The sequence below is a fragment of the Sorghum bicolor genome, chromosome 7 (assembly GCF_000003195.3).
Source record: "Sorghum bicolor cultivar BTx623 chromosome 7, Sorghum_bicolor_NCBIv3, whole genome shotgun sequence".
In the NCBI taxonomy this organism is placed as follows: domain Eukaryota; kingdom Viridiplantae; phylum Streptophyta; class Magnoliopsida; order Poales; family Poaceae; genus Sorghum; species Sorghum bicolor.
Window position 1 is genome coordinate 721,339 of NC_012876.2, and position 18,888 is coordinate 740,226.

At 41.9% G+C, this 18,888-nt stretch overlaps 2 protein-coding genes and 1 long non-coding RNA gene across 4 annotated transcripts; all 3 read right to left on the reverse strand.

Moving 5' to 3' along the window:
* On the reverse strand, positions 214-1,191 carry LOC8068527 (pectinesterase inhibitor 28). Its single transcript, XM_002444839.2, has one exon. It carries the CDS (start codon positions 969-971, stop codon positions 291-293), a length of 681 nt encoding a protein of 226 aa, XP_002444884.1. The 5' UTR covers positions 972-1,191; the 3' UTR covers positions 214-290.
* On the reverse strand, positions 5,005-8,178 carry LOC110436804. Of its 2 annotated transcripts, none has more exons than XR_002454663.1 (3): positions 7,662-8,178; positions 6,058-6,115; positions 5,005-5,342 (listed from the first exon to the last, which is right to left on the reverse strand). It is a non-coding gene; the product is annotated as an uncharacterized LOC110436804 (long non-coding RNA). The 2 variants fall into 2 exon arrangements; XR_002454664.1 differs by having other exon boundaries at positions 6,058-6,440.
* On the reverse strand, positions 10,638-11,863 carry LOC8068528 (pectinesterase inhibitor 28). Its single transcript, XM_002444840.2, has one exon. It carries the CDS (start codon positions 11,669-11,671, stop codon positions 11,012-11,014), a length of 660 nt encoding a protein of 219 aa, XP_002444885.2. The 5' UTR covers positions 11,672-11,863; the 3' UTR covers positions 10,638-11,011.

Here is an 18,888-nt window from a genome sequence, read left to right on the forward strand (position 1 = left end):
ATTTTTTTTTCTTCAACAAGCTACCGGCCGGCAAGAGCTTTGTCGGACATATATAAATATAGAGAAGGAGTCTCCTGTCATTACATGGAGACTCACGAGACTGCTTACACGTTTTTTAGAAGGACTGCTTACCTTACACGTTACATTGCATACATACATATATTGTGGTCTTGGACTGTTGGACATGAATAACTAATGAATCAAGTAATAAAGTAATTAAGGTTGGTATCACTTGCATATATATTATGCATGGTAGATGCATCATGCACCGGCAACTTAACACACCATGATCAGTTGGTGTTGTTGGTGAGGAGCGTGATGATGTCTAGCGCCACGGTGCAAAGCCGTCGGAGAGCCTCCTCCCTGGCCGCCAGCTCCGGCGGGTACTCCCCAGGCCTCTGCCGCTGGAACAACACCCGGCACACCTGCGGGTACTCGGCGGCGGCGCTGACGTGCACGGACGCGTAGTCGTAGTTCTCCTGCGCGATGGAGTCCCTGGCGGCCGACAGCGCGTCGCGGGCCTCGCCGTACTTGGTGGCGCAAGTGCGGAGCAGCGCCTGCGTGGTGCCGTCGACGGCGGTCGTGGTGTTGCCGCCGCCGGCGCCGGCGGTGGCCAGCAGCGCGACGGCCGTGGCCGCGCCGCCCGAGGCGTTCACGGCGGCGGCGGAGACGGCGATGGATGAGAGGCCTCGCACGTCGGCCGTGGCGCTGGATGCGTCGGCGCCCAGCGTTGACATGCATAGGTCGTAGTAGGCCGTCGCGTTGCACGTGGATTGGACGAGTCCGGCGGCGGCCGTGGGTGCGGCGGGCGCCGGCGGCGGAGGAGGAGAAGCGGGAGGCGGCGAGCGCTTGTGGCCCTGGCTATGGTGCGGAGACGACGGCGGTCTGGTGCGGGCGCCGAGGATGCTCGGAGCGAGGAGCGCCATTGTTAGGGTTAGCACGAGTGCTGCCTTCCTGGTGCTGGCCGCCATTGTTGACGTAGCAATTGCACGAGCAGCTTCGGTTTTTGCTCTTGGTTTTGGCTTGCTGGCTCAGCTGTTGTCTTGGTGAGGTTGAGCTGCTTGCTTTGCTTGTGTTGGAGTGAAGAAAGGAGGAGGATGACGAGCGAGGTTTTATAGGAGAAGCTAGGGCATGCATGCATGGTATGGTAGGCTGCCATTGTTGACTCCAACAAGCTCTAAGTGGCGGAGTCCACGGTCAGCCACCACAATGCATGCCGTGTATGCTCTCCTCAGTGCTTAACTAGCCATATATAGGCTGTTTATTACACTAGTTTGTTAGGCAGGATCAATCTAGAGACTGCTGTAGCTTCCTGATTGCTTCTTCCTTAGACTGGCCATCGATCAATATAATAGAAATAAATAAACCTCCTTCTAGTTAAGAACTCAAGATATATAGTTCCGCATAGACTTGTTTAAGCGCGTTGCATCAGATCAGGTTTTTCGGTTTGGTTGAAAATAATACTTGATATCTTTTTTTTTTTTCTTTTGGCTGACTTTGGCTCAACCTATTAAGGGTCAATTTGGCAGGGTTCTTTCTTAAGAGCTCCTTTGGAGGATCAAGAGTACTTGAATCTAATGATATTTATTTAATATTATAATATTAATACTTGTTTGTATAGATTTGGTTAAACTCAAAATGATTTGACTCGGTACTATGTTTGAATTGCATTCTTTTTAGGATAGGAGTATTATTAAGCATTGCATATAGATGTCCCTATGAAGTTGCTCTCCACGAGCAAGTAGACATCACCAACCACTCTTACTCAACAATCCAAGGGCACTTCTCATATAATTTAATTCTAGTCCATTGTGGTTCTTCCTGATTGTGAATATGATGAGCCCGTGTGTCTCTCGTGCATGAGGATGCCTCCTACTAGGTTGGTTGCACGTTAATTAAATTATATAATATTATTGCCACCACTGTAAATACTTGGTGCTTAGTCCACTAGTATTGAACTGAAGATGTTGCTGTGTCTTGGTCTTCTGTTTTCTTTCCTGCTTGACCAAATCAATCAAGATGTTTCGTAGCGCGTACGACGATTAAATAAACATACATGTAGATGGACCCTAGTCATCGTCAAAATAAATCGGGTACAATCCGGTATGGTTCCCCTCAAATCTTGTAACATGTCAATGCGCGCAAATCTAAAAATATTTATGTTTTTTTAATCCTTCGGAATAATTCTAAATTAACTTGGGGAAACTTTAGGTCTAGGTAATGATAAATTTCGTCCAAGTGGACTGATCTGCGCCAACCGGAAGACCAGTGGTACTTACGTGTTGCAATTGCAAATTGCTTTTTAACTTAACTAACGATGATGGGCTACAATAAAATTTGCTTAAACAAATGCTACTATACTTAGGCCTTGTTTAGTTCACTCCAAAAACCAAAAACTTTTCAATATTCCCAGTCACATCGAACCTTGCGGCACATGCATGAAGCACTAAATATAGATGAAAATAAAAAACTTGCATAGTTTACCAGTAAATCACGAGATGAATCTGTTGAGTCTAGTTAGTCCATGATTGGACAATAATTATCAAATAAAAACAAAAATGCTAAAGTACTGAAAACCCAAAAGTTTTCAAAACTAAACAAGGCCCAAAACTTTTTAGATTTGGACACCGTAGCACTTTCATTTGTATTTAGTAATTATTGTATAATCATGCACTAATTAGGCTCAAAATATTTATCTCACAAATTTCAGGTAAACTGTATAATTAGTTATTTTTTATCTATATTTAATGCTCCATACATGTGCCGCAAGATTCGATGTGACAGAAAATCTTGAAAAGTTTTTGGTTTTTGGATGCAACTAGGCCTTACTTATTATAATTCGGAGATCAAAGGACCATGGCTCTAAAGTAGGTGAAAAGAAGGTTGTGTCCTAATAATATTTGTTTGATAATCTTTCTCTTAATATTCTTTTTCCCGATTAGCCAAAATAAAAGCACTAAGAATAAGAATACAATAAATTAATAAAGCATGATTTTAGAAAATTAAAAAATATATTAAATTTGAAGTTAGTATGATAGAAAGACTAATTACATCATTTTAGCTAGAGATTAAAATGAGAAATCAGAGTTCTTAAACAATTTAAAAATTAAATTTCAAACAATATTTTGATGCAGTAAATAATTTCGAATAAAAAAATATAAACAATAAAGTTCTATAACTTTTTGAGATTTGCAGCTTTTATTTTGACTATTTTTCCATCTAAGGTCATTTTAAAAAAATAAATTTTAGTGATTAATTACTTTTTGCTATTTAATGTCTATTTGTAGGAGTAGTTGGATATAAAGGCGCCCCTATAAATCGAGGCACATTTGTAGGAGTAGCTCATAACAACAATAGCCCCACAAATGGATTTATAGGAGCAAGTCGTTCGGACAGCATTTATAGAGGCGGCTCAATATAGAACCGTCTCTAAAAAAAAGAGGTTAAGCATTTATAGGGGCAGCTCAATATAAAACCGCCTCTAAAAAAAAAGAGGTTAAGAGGGTTGCTAGTAGTGACAAGTTCAATAGTACACATACGCCAAAATGGCCTCGAAACATGAAAGCCAAAATTCTGCCTTTTGGCAAACAAACAAAGTCGATCAAGTTGCTGTCGACAAGCAGAGCCACTTTTACTTGGACAGTGCAAGGGCACTGATCGACATTTTCCATATGGAGCACTAACATGTTTCTCGTGTGGATGCCTCCTAGGTTGGTAGCACAACCTTCAGTTTCCACCTCTAGTTTAAAGGGGCGATCGACCAGACTCTTTAAACTAACTTTTATTTGTGCTTAGAGCTAGAGTCGCCCATGATAGGCTACACCATTGGAGTTTCCTTCGTGTACTGATGCTCAACTGAAGATGCTGCTGCCTGCTGCCGCTGTCTCTCTCGGTCTCGGTCAGCTCCTAGCTAGCTAGTCTCGTTCCAGCTGATGAACGCAGGTTAGCAAGCTTTTTTTTTGAAAAAAAATAGCAGGAGCTCTGTCCTTCAATTAAGAACGGGGGTAGAAAAAGTATTTTATGTACAAATAGGCCAAAAACAGTCCAGTCGGTACAGCAGCAAGAAATAAAAAAGCTCCCTATCACAATGCTTTTATTCTTTGCTCTATGTCGTCTTTAATTCTGGTGGCCACCTGCATTAGCAAGCTGCTGCTGGTTTCCTACCAGCTTCACTCCACTCCACTCACTCACTAATCTCCCAAGCGTTTTGACTACTATTTTGCAAGCAGAGGCATCATGCATCATCCTTTGCCGCATGTATATGTATGTGTACGTTGCTTTCCAGCGGCGCACGGCAGTGTAGCATGGTGGCAGTCTAGCGGACAAAATATATATGTATGGTGTGGGAATTAACGCGTATGAATTGAGGACGACGAGACTTTGACAGGTCATGCATGCATATAGTAGGTCTCTAGATCACATCCCAGTTGTAAAGTCTGGCGAAATCCGGTAGGGTTCCTCTCTATCTGAAGATCTAAAATCCAGTAGCTCGTCGTGATGTCAACCATGTCTGCTGACGGCTGCTACTGGATGATCTCGATCGAACTGGAAGCATGGCTGTCTCTGTCTATACTTTACTAATTAGCTAGCTATACAATACTAATTTTTTTTAGACAACCTCTTTTACAAAGGCAAGCTAAAACTGTTTCAATGACGGAAATGCCTAGCAATTTCAAACACGCCCGGCCCATTTATAGAGATAGCCCAACAAAATATAATATACTACCACTACACCACAACCCTTAAACAGCGACAGACTTAAAGTTGCTGAAAGGGGTGTATGGCGATAGATAGTCCGTTGCTAAAGGCTATAGCGACGGACTCCTGCAGTTGCTAATGAAGCCGTCGTTGTATGTATATAGCGACGGACATCATCTTTAGCAACAGACAGTTCGACAGTCTAACTTTTAGCAACGGATAACCTGTTAGAGCTTTTAGCGACAGACAATTCATCGTAATAGGAACTTTCAGCAACGGATGGTCCATCGAGCTCAATTGAATAGGTAAAGAAAATTAAAACCTTATATATCTAAAACATTCCACCAATACAATATTAAAATGATTAATACACAAACGATGACATCAGACATACTCAATCAATTGTCAAACTCAAGTACATATGCAATCATGTCACTTAAAAATCAAACTATGCTTGTCTCCACATATGTAACTAGCACTTGATATCCATGGAAGCCACCAAAAATTAGGTGAAAGCTTAAAATACACAACCATCCTCTAGTGCTAAGTGAAATCACTAAACTGTACAATACCAAAGTGTTCTACACCTTCTAAAATGTGAAACTTTAGTAGCCAAGGACCCACTACATGGATAGGAAGAGCACCTGCACAACCAAAATAGATAGAACTAAATGTCAAGGTAAACAATTAAAGAAACAAGAAAGATAGTAGTATGAAGGAGCATCACTCTTTTTACTGAAACCTGAATATATTCAGTACCATTATTGATAGACCCATAGCACTAGAGAGGACCACTCTTACCCAATTGCATTTTGCACTATAACTAAAATGATAGTACTCAACGATGATGACAAGATGCACGAGTCCAAATTGATCCAAAATAATATGATAGTCTCCAGATGAAAATTTAACTCACCCATAGATCCTAATGCATTTATGACACACAATCCGAAAGGCATATAACCATGCAAATCAAATAACCAAAAGGCATATGTGCCAAATTATTAAGCATCACTCAGATATGTTTATGATTCACGCAAGTTAATGAGATTGCAGAATCATATGCTGAAATAGAAGGGTTTTACCGTAGACACAGGATAAATGCACATCAGCTAAGGCAGAACAACAACCACCTTTAGCATAAGAGTAGATCACTCAGGTATTTTATACAATTTAAATGTATTAAAACAATCACAGAGCTATACTCTGTTAAGTTCCCAGCTAGATGAACACCACCACCAGAAGATATCTAGCCCATATGATTATCTCATTATCTAAAATATCTAGAAAAATCAATTAATCCAGACAGAGGTAGCACTAGTGTCAAATGAACATTAGCCTTTCCAGAAAAGAACATACCTGGGTCTGAAGCTTCGCGACGAATTCCGGATAGTCTAATGCCATTTAGCAGGGATAGCTACAAAACAAAACAACTGAATGAAGTAGCTTTTGGCACTATGCAGCTACATGTTTGTTATAACGCACAACTAAGTGAGGACAAATAAAATGCACACCTAGATACACATCTATTAGAATATGCCTTTACATCAATTGTTTACTGTCTTCTTCAGTTACTACCTTGAGAGCAACCTGGTATGCTTGAGCTGCCTGCATTAGGAGTTGTTTTCGGTTTGAAGGGTAGGCTTCTCTCTAGGAAACATGGTTTTCTTAATGATCAGGAATTCAGGACACATTCACGGACTAAACTCCAGATTTTCCTCTACACCTTTTTAGGCATCAAGCTGTGATAGTAACTGAGAATCAATTGTTCTTGTTCATAATATATTGGTGAAAAATAATCTAGCCATGCCATACTAGAGATTTAACAAATTGCTGAACAAACTTTAGAAAAGAACAGCTTATCTAGGCATCATTATCCACCCCCAAGGATTATTGTCAGTAAATCAGATGTACGGGTCAAGTCAAATGTTATGTCTCCCAAACCATTTGATCTGCCATAAAGAACTTTTGCACAAACCAGAGAGGATCAATACAGACCCACCCATACATTTTTACTAAACCTCATGTTAGGTTGTTATATTTTGATCATCTCTATCTCTACTCCAGACTTTCTGCTATGCCTAGTATATAACTAGCATTTGATGATGGGTTTCACAATTGTACATGGTTATATCATATAAACTAAACATGTTAATGCCTAGTATCTTCTAATTTCTGGAACACATCACAGATCACCACTTGAAAATTAAATATCCCAGAGCAACACAGATATGCATTCAAAATGAAAGGAGAAATTGAATACAAACACCACAGCAAGGAGAAAGGCCTTGGTTTGAAATGGTTTGAAGTATTTCGGCCAAATATCAGTTCAAACCTAAATTCCAGAAATGGTTTCAAGTATTTCGGCCAAATATCAGTTCCTGCCTTTCACAGTCCAATGTATAAACCTAAAGTATCCATCCAGAACAGAGTAAACAGAATACTACTCTTTGTTAGACCGATTCAGTAGAAGTGATCACTCTGTCTCTTTGCCACTCTTAGCAGAATATTTTACTATTTCTAATTAAATGACATTTGCAGGAAAAAGACAGAAGAAATACGTAGAGCAGTAGTCTAATTTCATTCCTGGTAAAAAGACCAAACTTTGGCACATTCTACCAAAAGCTTGCTAGCAATGCCTACTATTCATAGGTTCCACGGTCCACTGAAACTAACAAAAATGTCCAAAAAGAAAGGAAATGCCACGGCATTCTCGCATCCAACACAAAATGCTATAATTAATAATTAAAATATGATAAACAACACAAGTTTAATTGCACAACTATAAGATTCATACATATGTATAATTGTATATATGGAGAAGACATGTTAGCACTTAGAATTTAGAAACAATCCTAAACTATTTAGATCTAGAGAACACTACTACACTCAAGCATCAGTGTACAAAGTAGTACAAACTACAAACTACAAAGCAATAGATCAGAGATAACTTAAATGCTCACCTGCCGCTATGCTTCTCCTTGAAGAACAGCAGGAGGGCCCATGGAGGCAATGAACGCTTGCAGGCCTGGATCTGCACGCCCGCCGCATGCTGGATTCAAGCTCCGCAAACGCCAGTTGCTCACCGGCTCGCCGTGCACTGGATGCCTGCGCGCTCGCCGTGGAAGCTCATGGGCCATGGCTTGCCGCGGCTGCCCTCCGCTTGCCACGGTCACGTACGATGCCGTGTTCTGCGAGGCTGCGACTGCGAACCCGCGACTCGCCAGCAGCAGCACAGCCTACCGCCGGGATCTAGAGCGTCGCATCGCCGGTAGCTCGCCGACTCGGTGTGGACGCTCGCGGCTTGCCGCGGTCGCGCGCGTTGCCGCGTCCCGTGAGGCGCGAGCCCGAGCCCGAGCCCCGAGGCCGAGACCCACCAGCCAGCATGAGCGTCGCATCGCCGGGAGCAGGAGCGCCGCACTGCCGGGAGCCGGGAGCAGGAGCGCCGCCGCTGGAAACAAAATGAAAAGGGGAAAGTTTTCTCTGAGTCGTTCAGTCTAGGGGCCAAAACAACCCTAAAGTTTCATTTAGAGCAAATTTCCAATAGTACCCCTAACTAGATAAGGTCGACCTCAATGCACATAGAGATAATTTTCAAAAATCTCAAAACCTTACAGGTTCGCATGGTATATTTAATATATATACCAATTTAATATATGAAATATTTATATACCAATTTAATATATGATATATTTATATATATAATTTCAAAGTTTGTTCTTTAGAAAAAATTAAAAAATGAATGTAAAATATTTGACTTAGTCAAACTTTTAAAAATAAAACACTAAATGACCTCAAATAATTTTCACGATAACGGGCCGAAAACATCACGCCACTGGATAATTTATTTAGCGACGGATGATTCGACTCAGTTACTCATATATAGCAACGGACGATTCAACGCCAAAGCAAAATACTTATAGCAACGGTTCATCCATCGAAGTATTGAATTTCAGCGACTGAGGATCCGAGGAAAACCTTTAGCAACGGACCGTTCAATGCTAATTTTTATCTTTAGCAACAGATGTCTGATGCTGTTTTAGTGTTGTGGTGTAGTGTACTGCAAAAAATGTTAGAGTAGACTGACATCTAAAAATCAATTAACATCGAATCTCAACACATGCTCGGCCCATTATAGATATAGCCAAAAAAATATACCACCCCCAAAAAAATGTAGGAAACAGACATACAAAAACCAATTAACATCAAATCTCTTAAGAGGCATGACCTATATTTTCAAAGACAGACCTCTTAAAAGACCCACCTCTAAAATAGAGCCCTAGATCCACCAATGCTCGTCTCCACCATGGCGCCACATCTCCCAATGCTAGCACTCCCATCTTCTCTCCCAATGTCATGGCCATGGTGGTGAGTTCCTGCTGCAGTAGGCGGGTATGTCAGAGCCTCGGCCTCCAAGACCTCAATAATGATCTTCACAGTAGCATCCAAATACAGTGAGCCAGTCCCTCATCTCCTTTCTCTCTTTCCCCCCTCTCTCTTCCTCTTTCTCTTCCTCTCTTTGCCGTTATTGTTTGGTGTTGTGTGAGAGAAAACCTAGGGGGTGAAATGCCATACCATTTTTAATAAGGACCTACCGAGATCTTTGGTTGGGAGAATATGGTAGTAGAAATAAGCTAAGGGTCTATGTGTTAGCCAGGGGGTGGGTTGGGCTCTTTGAAATTTTTGTAATGACCTTGTTTTCTCTAGCAAACTCATTAAATCCCCCTAACAGACAATTCCAAGGTGTTTGTATTCCCACTACTGGCATGTGACGGAAAAGAGGAAAGGAAAGCACCGGAGTTGATCCTGAAGCTAAAGAATGGCCCTAACAAGATGGTGAGATGCACTTGAAGAAGGTGGCTCATACATGTAGCCAATTCGCCATGTTTCTAATAATGCTTATCTATGAACAATGCTATGCTAAATTATCATTAAGTTTCATATGTGACGCGACAAACATGACGAGAAAGATTTCTTCATATAACTTCGTCACATTCACATATGATTTTCAATGACAATATTGGCATATTTACTGTGACAAAAATGATTCATCATAGATATGGATTTTTCTAATATTTTTCTTGTGCTCCAGAGGAAGTTGTAAGCTGATTGGTTGTTATTTCAAGACTGTAAAGCAGGGACGAGCTTTTTAGTTATTAATCCTTTTTTTAGTGGTTTGATCAGTGGACCGACTCCCTTCATTTCCTAACCGTGTCACGGAGATCACATGCAGTGCAACGCAAAGTGCTCATGCTTGCTCAAATAATTCAGGAAATTGTTATTGTACAAGCACCTTTTATGCCGCTGCATGTGCCTGCTAAAACGTAACAAAGAGGTGTTACTTATATGTTATATATATATTGTGTAGCAGAAAAGTGATGAACAACACATAGCTGTATCTAATTTAATAATTAGCTAGGAGGTGTTTTGGGAGAGAGAGAGAGAGGTCACTGTAGCACGCACAGTGTTCTTTTCAGCTTTTTTTTGTTTCCCCTTTTCTTCTTGGTCCAATCTAGATAATATAACCACTTGCTCTTTTTAGATTTATTTATTTGTTACCTTATGTGAGTTAGTCTTGCATAATTTGAGGATAGTTGTTGGCCACTTACATGCATCACTAGTAGTACGAATCAGATACGAATGGGTATCATTGATATTACATTGTTTTCATATTTTTGTTAGGATTCAGATTCGAATACAGATAGTGTAAACCATACTGGATAGGATAATAAATATACAATTTGAGTATTTAGATACATATAAGGTATCAGATGTTAAATATTTGGAATCGGATACGATTACCGTTTTCTTATAATACTAGTTCCGATCCTTTCATCAGCTCTTTCTAGCTATTTCCTTATAGGAATAATTTCAGCATCCTGCGTCCGGCCATCAAATCGTTGTCTAACATCATGTTTCCTCTTCTGTGCACCATCATGAAAAAAAAAACACAACGAGGCATCAGTAGTAATGACCAACTCATCTCAGCACTAGAGTACGCTGGTTACATACAGTTTAACAAGCTAACAGTGCAGTAATAACATCATATATATATATATATATATATGATGTGCCAAAACTAAACACGTACGACGAAGACGTGTACTCGTGTCATTACACGTAGACTCATATATATATAGTCATATATCACTAGAGAGTAGAGACTACACGCATACGATCGACGGCGTACGTCGATCGGCGTCAAGATCCGATCCATCGATCAGCAGATCACACTTCGTCCAAAGATGGATGCATGCATATATGGGAGAGCCAGTAATGGAGATCTCTCGAGACCGGCCATGATCGAGACAAGCTAGCTGCTGGTGTTGGAAGCGAGCGCGATGATGTCGAGCGCGACGGAGCAGAGCTGCCTGAGCGCCTCCTCCCTCGCCGCCAGCTCCGTCGGGTACTGCCCGCCGGCGGGCTTCTGCCGCCGGAACAGCGCCTTGCACACCTGCGGGTACTCGGCGGCGGCGCTCACGTGCACGGACGCGAAGTCGTAGTCCTGCTGCGCGATGGAGTCACCGGCGGCGGCCAGCGCGTCCCGGGCCTGCCCGTACTTGGCGGCACACGTGCGAAGCAGCGCCGTGGCGGCGGTGGCCGCCGGGGCCGCCGCCTGCGCGTTGGACGACGTGGCGGTGCCGTTGCCGTTGGCGAGCGCCGTGGCCGTGGCGGCGCCGCCCGAGGCGTTGGCGGCCGCCGCGGACACGGCGATGGTGGAGAGCCCGCGGACGTCGGCCGTGGCGCTGGACGGGTCGGCGCCCAGCGCGGACACGCACAGGTCGTAGTAGGCTGTGGAGTTGCAGGTGCTGCGTACTAGCTCCGCCGTGGTTGGTTGGGGAGGCGGCGAGGAGTGCTTGGGGGTGCCATGGCCGGCGTGGCCGTGGTGCGGCACGGCCGGCGTCGGGCCGGAGCGAGAGCCGAGGGTGCTCAGAGGGAGCAGGGACAAGAGGAGGAGCACCACCATTGCCATGTTATGATGATGAGCTTGATGATCTTTGTAGCTTGTGTGTGAGAAGACTCTGAAGACGACTACTACTAATGAGGTTGTATTATATTATATATATGGGATGAAGCTTGTGTTTGTGTGTTTGAATAATTCTAGTGTCGATTGGATGAGAAGATGATGATGAGTTGTGTGTTTGTGTTGGAGATTGAGCAGGGAGTGAGAGGGTTTTTATAGGAGGTGAGAATTGTTGGCTGTCAATGTTGACTCCAATAACAATGCAAGTGGAGTGGAGGAGTCCACCATGACCACCACCATGCCGTGTACACTTTATTAATTCACTCCCTGAGTGCCTAACCAGCTACTATACTAGCTTTTTATATTAGACAAAATCTTAGTTGGGATAGGTTCTCTCTGCTGATTGTTAATTTCCCAACACCTCTGCCAGGGGAAATGGAAAATGCATATAGCCATGCATGCTATGCTGCTGACTTACTATTCATGAATTGTTAATACTGCACACACGCATAAGTACTACGATATATAGATATATGGAGATGCATGACCAATTGTTTGAGAAGTAGAGTAACAAATTGATGAGTAAAGTAGTATATACCCATGTTTTAAATAGCGAGCTAATGCCAAAGTGTTTAGCGTTTTATAAACCGTAATTAGCGTATTTTAGCGGTAAAATTGTGCATGAACGCAAAAAGCGGCATAATTTTTTTCAAGCTATTTCAGACTGCAGCGGCAAAAATAGTAGGCTATTTTTTCGATGGTATATATACATACAGTGATGAAAGGGGTAGAAAAATATATACTACTAGTAAGTAGTACTAAGTGAATATATATGTACACACACCACGTCGAGGTTTCACTTGCAGAGATTATAATTGCAATGATGCACACCACTATGAAAATAAATGAAAAGACAACCGAACCTTTTGGTAAGCAAGGTCAAGTTGCTCTCAACATGCATTAGGCATCATCTATCCACTGTTACTTGACAATGCGAGGGCACTATATGTTCTCACACACACGTACAGCTAGTATGCTACTACTCCATATATAGTTTATTTTTTTTTCTTCAAGATCATTGCTAATACACTACACGTCCGTGTTTCTCGTGTGGATGTATGCCTCCTAAGTTACTCAATAATGATAGTATAGTATAAGCTAGTTTTGTAGCACGTTCAATATAATTACCTCTCCACTTAAGCGGAATTAGCACTAGTGCTTAGTCCATGATAGCCTATTTATTTGCGTGTCCCCTAGCTAATCAACTACAGTAGAGATGCACAAATCCAAGACGCAGATGTTGCGTGCTAGCTGTTGCCGCCTAGCTGGTATTTGTGGAAAAGAACAAAAAACGATTTTGGAGATATTTCTTCGTTCGGACGTGTCCATACACGCAAGAGCATCTAACTCATGTGACTCCTGCATGACTTCCAGCTAAGGCCTTGTTTAGTTTCCAAAATTTTTCAAGATTCTCCGTTATATCGAATCTTGCGGCACATGTATGAAGTATTAAATATAGACGAAAACAAAAATTAATTATACAGTTTGCCTATAAATCGTCAGACGAATCTTTTGACCCTAGCTAGTCTATGATCGAACGATATTTGCCACAAATAAACGAAAGTGCTACAATAGTAAAATTCAAAACTTTTCGCCAACTGAACCAGGCCTAAATTGGTTAGAGAAATAAAAACTACCCTCTATATGTCCCAAATTATAGAGATCGTCTAGGCTTTTATAGAGGTATATATATAGTTTTTGCTATACATCTAAATATATTATGAACATTATGTCTAATATAAAAATTATATATCTAGAAATAACAATACGAAAGGACCATAAAAAACCTCTCTCATCCGCGCGTAACCACGGCTACCAACAAGAACTGTGGCTGCTTGCTGATTTGTTCCCGGTCTTTGTTAGCTTACTAGGTGAGTGCCCGTGCGTTGTAACGGGGGCAAAAAAAATCATAAAATTACATAGTTTATTGTGTGAAGCTAATATAAAATAGTATCACACCAGAATTACATGCCACAAGAAAAATAATAAAAATTGGGTTTGAGTTATTGGCCCGTGTGTTGCTGCTGACACGAAAACTTTAAATGGAGTAATATAACACAAAACACCTAATAAATAGAATCTATAGAATTTTATTCAACAAAAAAGAGCAAAAATAACCATAATGAGAGAGGTACCCAACATGACAGCCAGCCTTATTCCCATGGGAAATTTCTATATTAATTTTTCTAAGGTAACCAACTAATTATGATATATGCAACCAGTGTATGAAATCGCAAACTAATCCCAAATTTCACCTCCATACCCCATGTTCTCTACACCACCCAGTACTTGTTGTCCTTTTTTTGCAGTTAGCTATTAGTATACAAAGCTACTAAGAATGTGTTGCCTATGCTATCACTCGATAAACTTTGTTCGATTCATGTACCTTTGCAAGCCTTTTTTTTTTGCATTAGTCCACTAATGTGTGGACATGTTCATGGCAACCAACAGACTTAGGATCTTGGAGAGCCCGAATTTGTTCATCTCATCATCGTCCCTTCACAGGCTTTGAAACAACTCAATACCCTGCTTGAAGTCCCCACAGGCCCACCACGCAAGTAGTATACACAAAACTACAAAAGTATGTTGTGAAGAAAGGCAACATGAAAAAAAAATGAGCTAGAACATTGCACCATCTCAGCAAGCTCCACGATTATGCTTCTAAGAGATGATCGACAATTGAGTGTTGCTATGGAAAATCTTGTGGTGGTGGTGATCATGAACATACCTCTGCAATTTGTTCAGGGCCGATTGTTTAAGTGAGCATCAAGTTCTCCCCTATTTTGCTCCCCCACTTGGCGATCGCGGTGTCGATCTCCTAGAGGAAGTCGTACTTGAGGTTGGCCACATGGGCCAGGTCCATCCGGTGCTAGGACTCCTGCAGGCTGAACTGTAGCTCCTCGCGATGTTGCTTCAGCCTCTTGATCTCATTGATCCTCTCCTTCTCCTTCATGTACACATATTTTCCTCGAACCCCTCGCCCATGTCGTGTCCCACCTCTCAAAGTCTGTTTGGAATAGAGGAATGTGAAAAAACACAGAAATAGGATGAGTGTGTAGTAGTATAACAAAGGAAAGAAAAAAACACAGGAAATATTCGGGAAGAGATGTTAATTTGGAGCGCAGAATTCGTAACACAAGAAATACAAAGCATGTCAATGATAACCGGTCATTATGTGTTTGTAAATGATAGTCTGTTAATTACTCCCTCCGTTCATAAAGAATCAATTCCTAGAATCTGTGCCAGTCAAATTTTTTAAAATTTGACTAACTTTATAGAAAATAGTAATGACATAAAATGCTCATCTTATGAAAATATATTCTATGATAAATCTAATAATACTAATTTGATACCATAAATCTTAGTATTTTTTTCTAAAAATTTGGTCAAAGTTTAAAAAGTTTGACTTAAGACAACTCTAGAAATATCTGAGGGAGTATATTATCTATGAGTCCATGACCGTCTTTCTAGTGGAGCCATTGGTCTATGGAACAAGCCTATCTACTACTGCACACATACTCATGTTTCCAGGATGGGGAAAAACATCCAACCAGCCGCTTCATCCACTCGTTCTCTCCTCTGTGCACTTCTCTCTCCTAATCTAATCCTCATCGAGAACCACCACGGTTGAGAGCAGGCGAGCAGCTGGGTTCGGGTGGTGGAGGTGAGGGCTGACGCGGTCTGCAGTGAGACACATCCGGCGAGGTCGTGCGGCGCAGCGCGGTGTGGCTGAGCACCGATGAGGCGTGGAGCTGGGGCGGCAGCGCGTGGCGGGGGTGCCGCAGCGAGGCGTGTCTAGACTCTAGGCGCCACGATGCTGCTACTTTGGCGGCGCGCCTGACAGCCCCGACCTCCACCCGCTCCCGTCCTCGGACGCGTCCCCGGCGGCGGCGGTGGGGAGGAAGCTGCCGCTCAAGTCGCCCTCCTCGGTGGCGACGTCATTCTACAGCTCGCCGACCTCGTCCAGGCTGGCCAAGCTCAGTGGGCTCATCGACCCACGCTGCATCCTATTGCCCGGCCGTGTCTCCCCCATCGACCCCGACGCCGGCGTGGTCCCGCCGCTGCCACTCCCGCTCCTACATCCTCATCCTCCGCCGGCTTCCTCCGTCGAGGATTCGGTAGTTCTGCCCCCTGCGGAGCAGCCAATGGCGGTGCTGCTGGCGTTGGCGGCATTGCCATCGGCCACGGTGCCGCTAGGGTGGCCGTGCGGGAGGCAACGAATGCGGCGGTTGGCGTGCTGGATGCCTGGAACCTGGATCTGAGGCCTGGTGGATGGCGCGGTGCGCCTTGGTCGCGTCTCTGCGTATGGGGCCCACCTGTCAGTGCGAAGGAGTCGGGGATGCGTTGGTTGCGGGGGGGGGGGGGGGGGGGGCGATTAGCGTGGGCTGACGATGACCTCCGAGTCTTTTTAGTTGTAGAGATTGACCGAACACACACATGTACACCCAATTAAGCTAAGTGAGCCGCTGACACTGCTGGTTTCCTACCTGCTTCACTACTGGTCAATGCTCAGCTCATCGACTCATCACCGATCGATCTCATAATTAAATATCGTGTATATATGTATGTATAGGAGTAGTACTTTGACTATTGCATGCATATATCTCCCGTTGTTTTTTGGTTGCATTTGGACTTTGTTAGCTTTTTTGGATGGGTCATGCATGCAGCAGCAGTGTAGTAGTGGCAATGGAGCGGACAAACGAATAGTATATGGTGGTGATGTATGTGCAAATGAAACGCGTAGTATGACGACTACGACTACGACGAGACATACATGCACGACATCTCATCATAATAGTAATCCGGCAGAGTCCGGTAGGGTTCCTCTCTCAAACATTATGTATCCGGCCGGCAGCAAGCGTGAACGTGGGAAAAACACGGTCGACCAAAGTGAACTACACGTACGTACCTATATATATACTACGTATTGCTGTGGTATAGTGCAACTCTCTGTGAACCAAACGAAATCTCTCGAACTCCGTGGATGGTTCTGCACACCTACTCGATCGATCGATCGACTTTTGTGACAAAGCATGTCTCTGTATATGCACCCTTATCTTTATTATGATAATCTAGAAACTAAAGAGTGAATTGCTTTGTGGGTCAGTTAAAATTTTTTCCACTTTTTACCTAGGTTCATGAATTCTTTTTTTATTTTTACTCATGCGGGTTCATGAACTTTGTCTACGTCCTAGCTAGCTGCCATCCAAAGCAGCCACATAGGATTTCTGCTGCGTACGTGGCTGCCGCTGATGTAGTGCCACTTGAACTTTATCTTTTGTTCATAAATTGTCTGAAACTTTGAAAAAAGGTATAAAATCATAGAAAAGTTATGAAAAGGAAAATCCAGTGTCCACACGAGTAAATCTATGCAATAAATGTATAATATGACATACTTTAGTTTAAAATTTTTGTTATAGATGTAGATCTATGTGTTTCTATGCTTAACTCATAACCGCCACTCTTTTGCTTTAATTATGGTGAATTTATGGTAGAATATTCATTGTATGCTTGAGCTATGGTAAAAATTTCAGCTTCAGCAGAGCATGTATGACCGAGTTATTGATTTATCTAGGTTTATGCTTGTTTAATAGTTAATAACTACTTAAAATATGCCCATTATTATTTGATGGTGTACCAAACATATATTTTAAACCTGAGATTTTTATGGGTGATATATAACAACAAATAGCTACTATAAAAACATTACATGCCTAGAATTAGTAGACTAATAATTACTACAATGGGTAATGGAACCATATTTTCCATTTTTACACCTTTTTAACTATTTATATTAGATGTGAAGAAACTATGTCTATATGAAAATCCAAACATGGAGAAATGTGATAGTTAGATACATGATGGAGAGAAAAAGACATGATTGGACAAAAAGTTATTTTGAAGAAACAATCTACTAGAAATATGGTTTCTAGGTGTAGTGTCTATATAATTTGGTAAGTATGGAAATTATTATCTCATACTTTCTTTGTTAGGACTGCCCTGATAACCAAGCAGGGCCTAGTAATGTAATACATGGTTGTGTAGCTGCTGAAATGTGAATAACCACAATCACTTGATTTATTTTCTTTTTTATTTTTTTTTCGTTTGATAAATCTACATGATACGTGACATCATTTTCTTCCTGAACTTTATTTCCCACCTGAAGACAGCACCTGTAAAATTAATTAAACCCATAGTGCTATCTTTTTCAGGTGGCCTATATATGCATGCACCAAGACAGCGCAAGGGAGATCATACATTTGCGTGAGTGAGTGCACATATATTTGCGTGTTGGCTACTCAGCACCTTTTTTTGCCCTTTTTTGCTCTTTTTTGCAGCATCTATCTATATATATCTTAGTATCTTATCGTCGCCGTAGATGGTGCGCCCATTATCTGCTGATTAGTGTGCAACTACATACATATATATATTGTTTGTCGACAATAATAAGCATATTATTCTTTTCAGACGAGATAGGAGTAGACGATTATAGTGCCTGTATATTTCCTACTTGGTGAAGCTATTACTCGATCGTGTGTGCACCCGGCCATTACCTGGGTAAGTGGTTAGTGTGCATGCATCAGTTTTAATTTATTTGTCGACAATTCCTTTTCCTTCTTTTTCAAACAGGATAAATTATACTATTATAGTGATGAACTGACGCCAGTGAAGCTCTTTTGCTAGGTGATCGATGCCTAGCTACCAGGATGTATATATCCATCCATCCTCTAGTAGCTGTCCACTTGTATACTGGCCCGGGAAGTGCAGCACTATATATATAGTAGTATATATCTATCAAGAATGTGATCTTAATAGACAATATCTAGTGCCACTTTAAGCTGTTTCGTCGCCCCAAATTAAAAAGAAGAAAACCATGATGATTTTTCTCCCTTGAAGGAAGAAGAAATTTAATTATAGTTGAGCGTCTAAACTATCTCTTGTAAATCTAGAATATTGATGTTAAATAACAAAATGGGACTGCGAGCAAAACTAAAAAGGAAAAGAAGGTTCATAACTTTGTCAAACAAATTCTCTTTTACAAAAACCATGAACTCACGCTTGAGGAGATTCGGGGTTCTAGAATAGCAGCTAGAGAGGCGAGCTCTGAACTAGTAATTTCATGAGTGGCGAACTAGGTAACCAAAAGTAGTGTACATAGAAAAAAC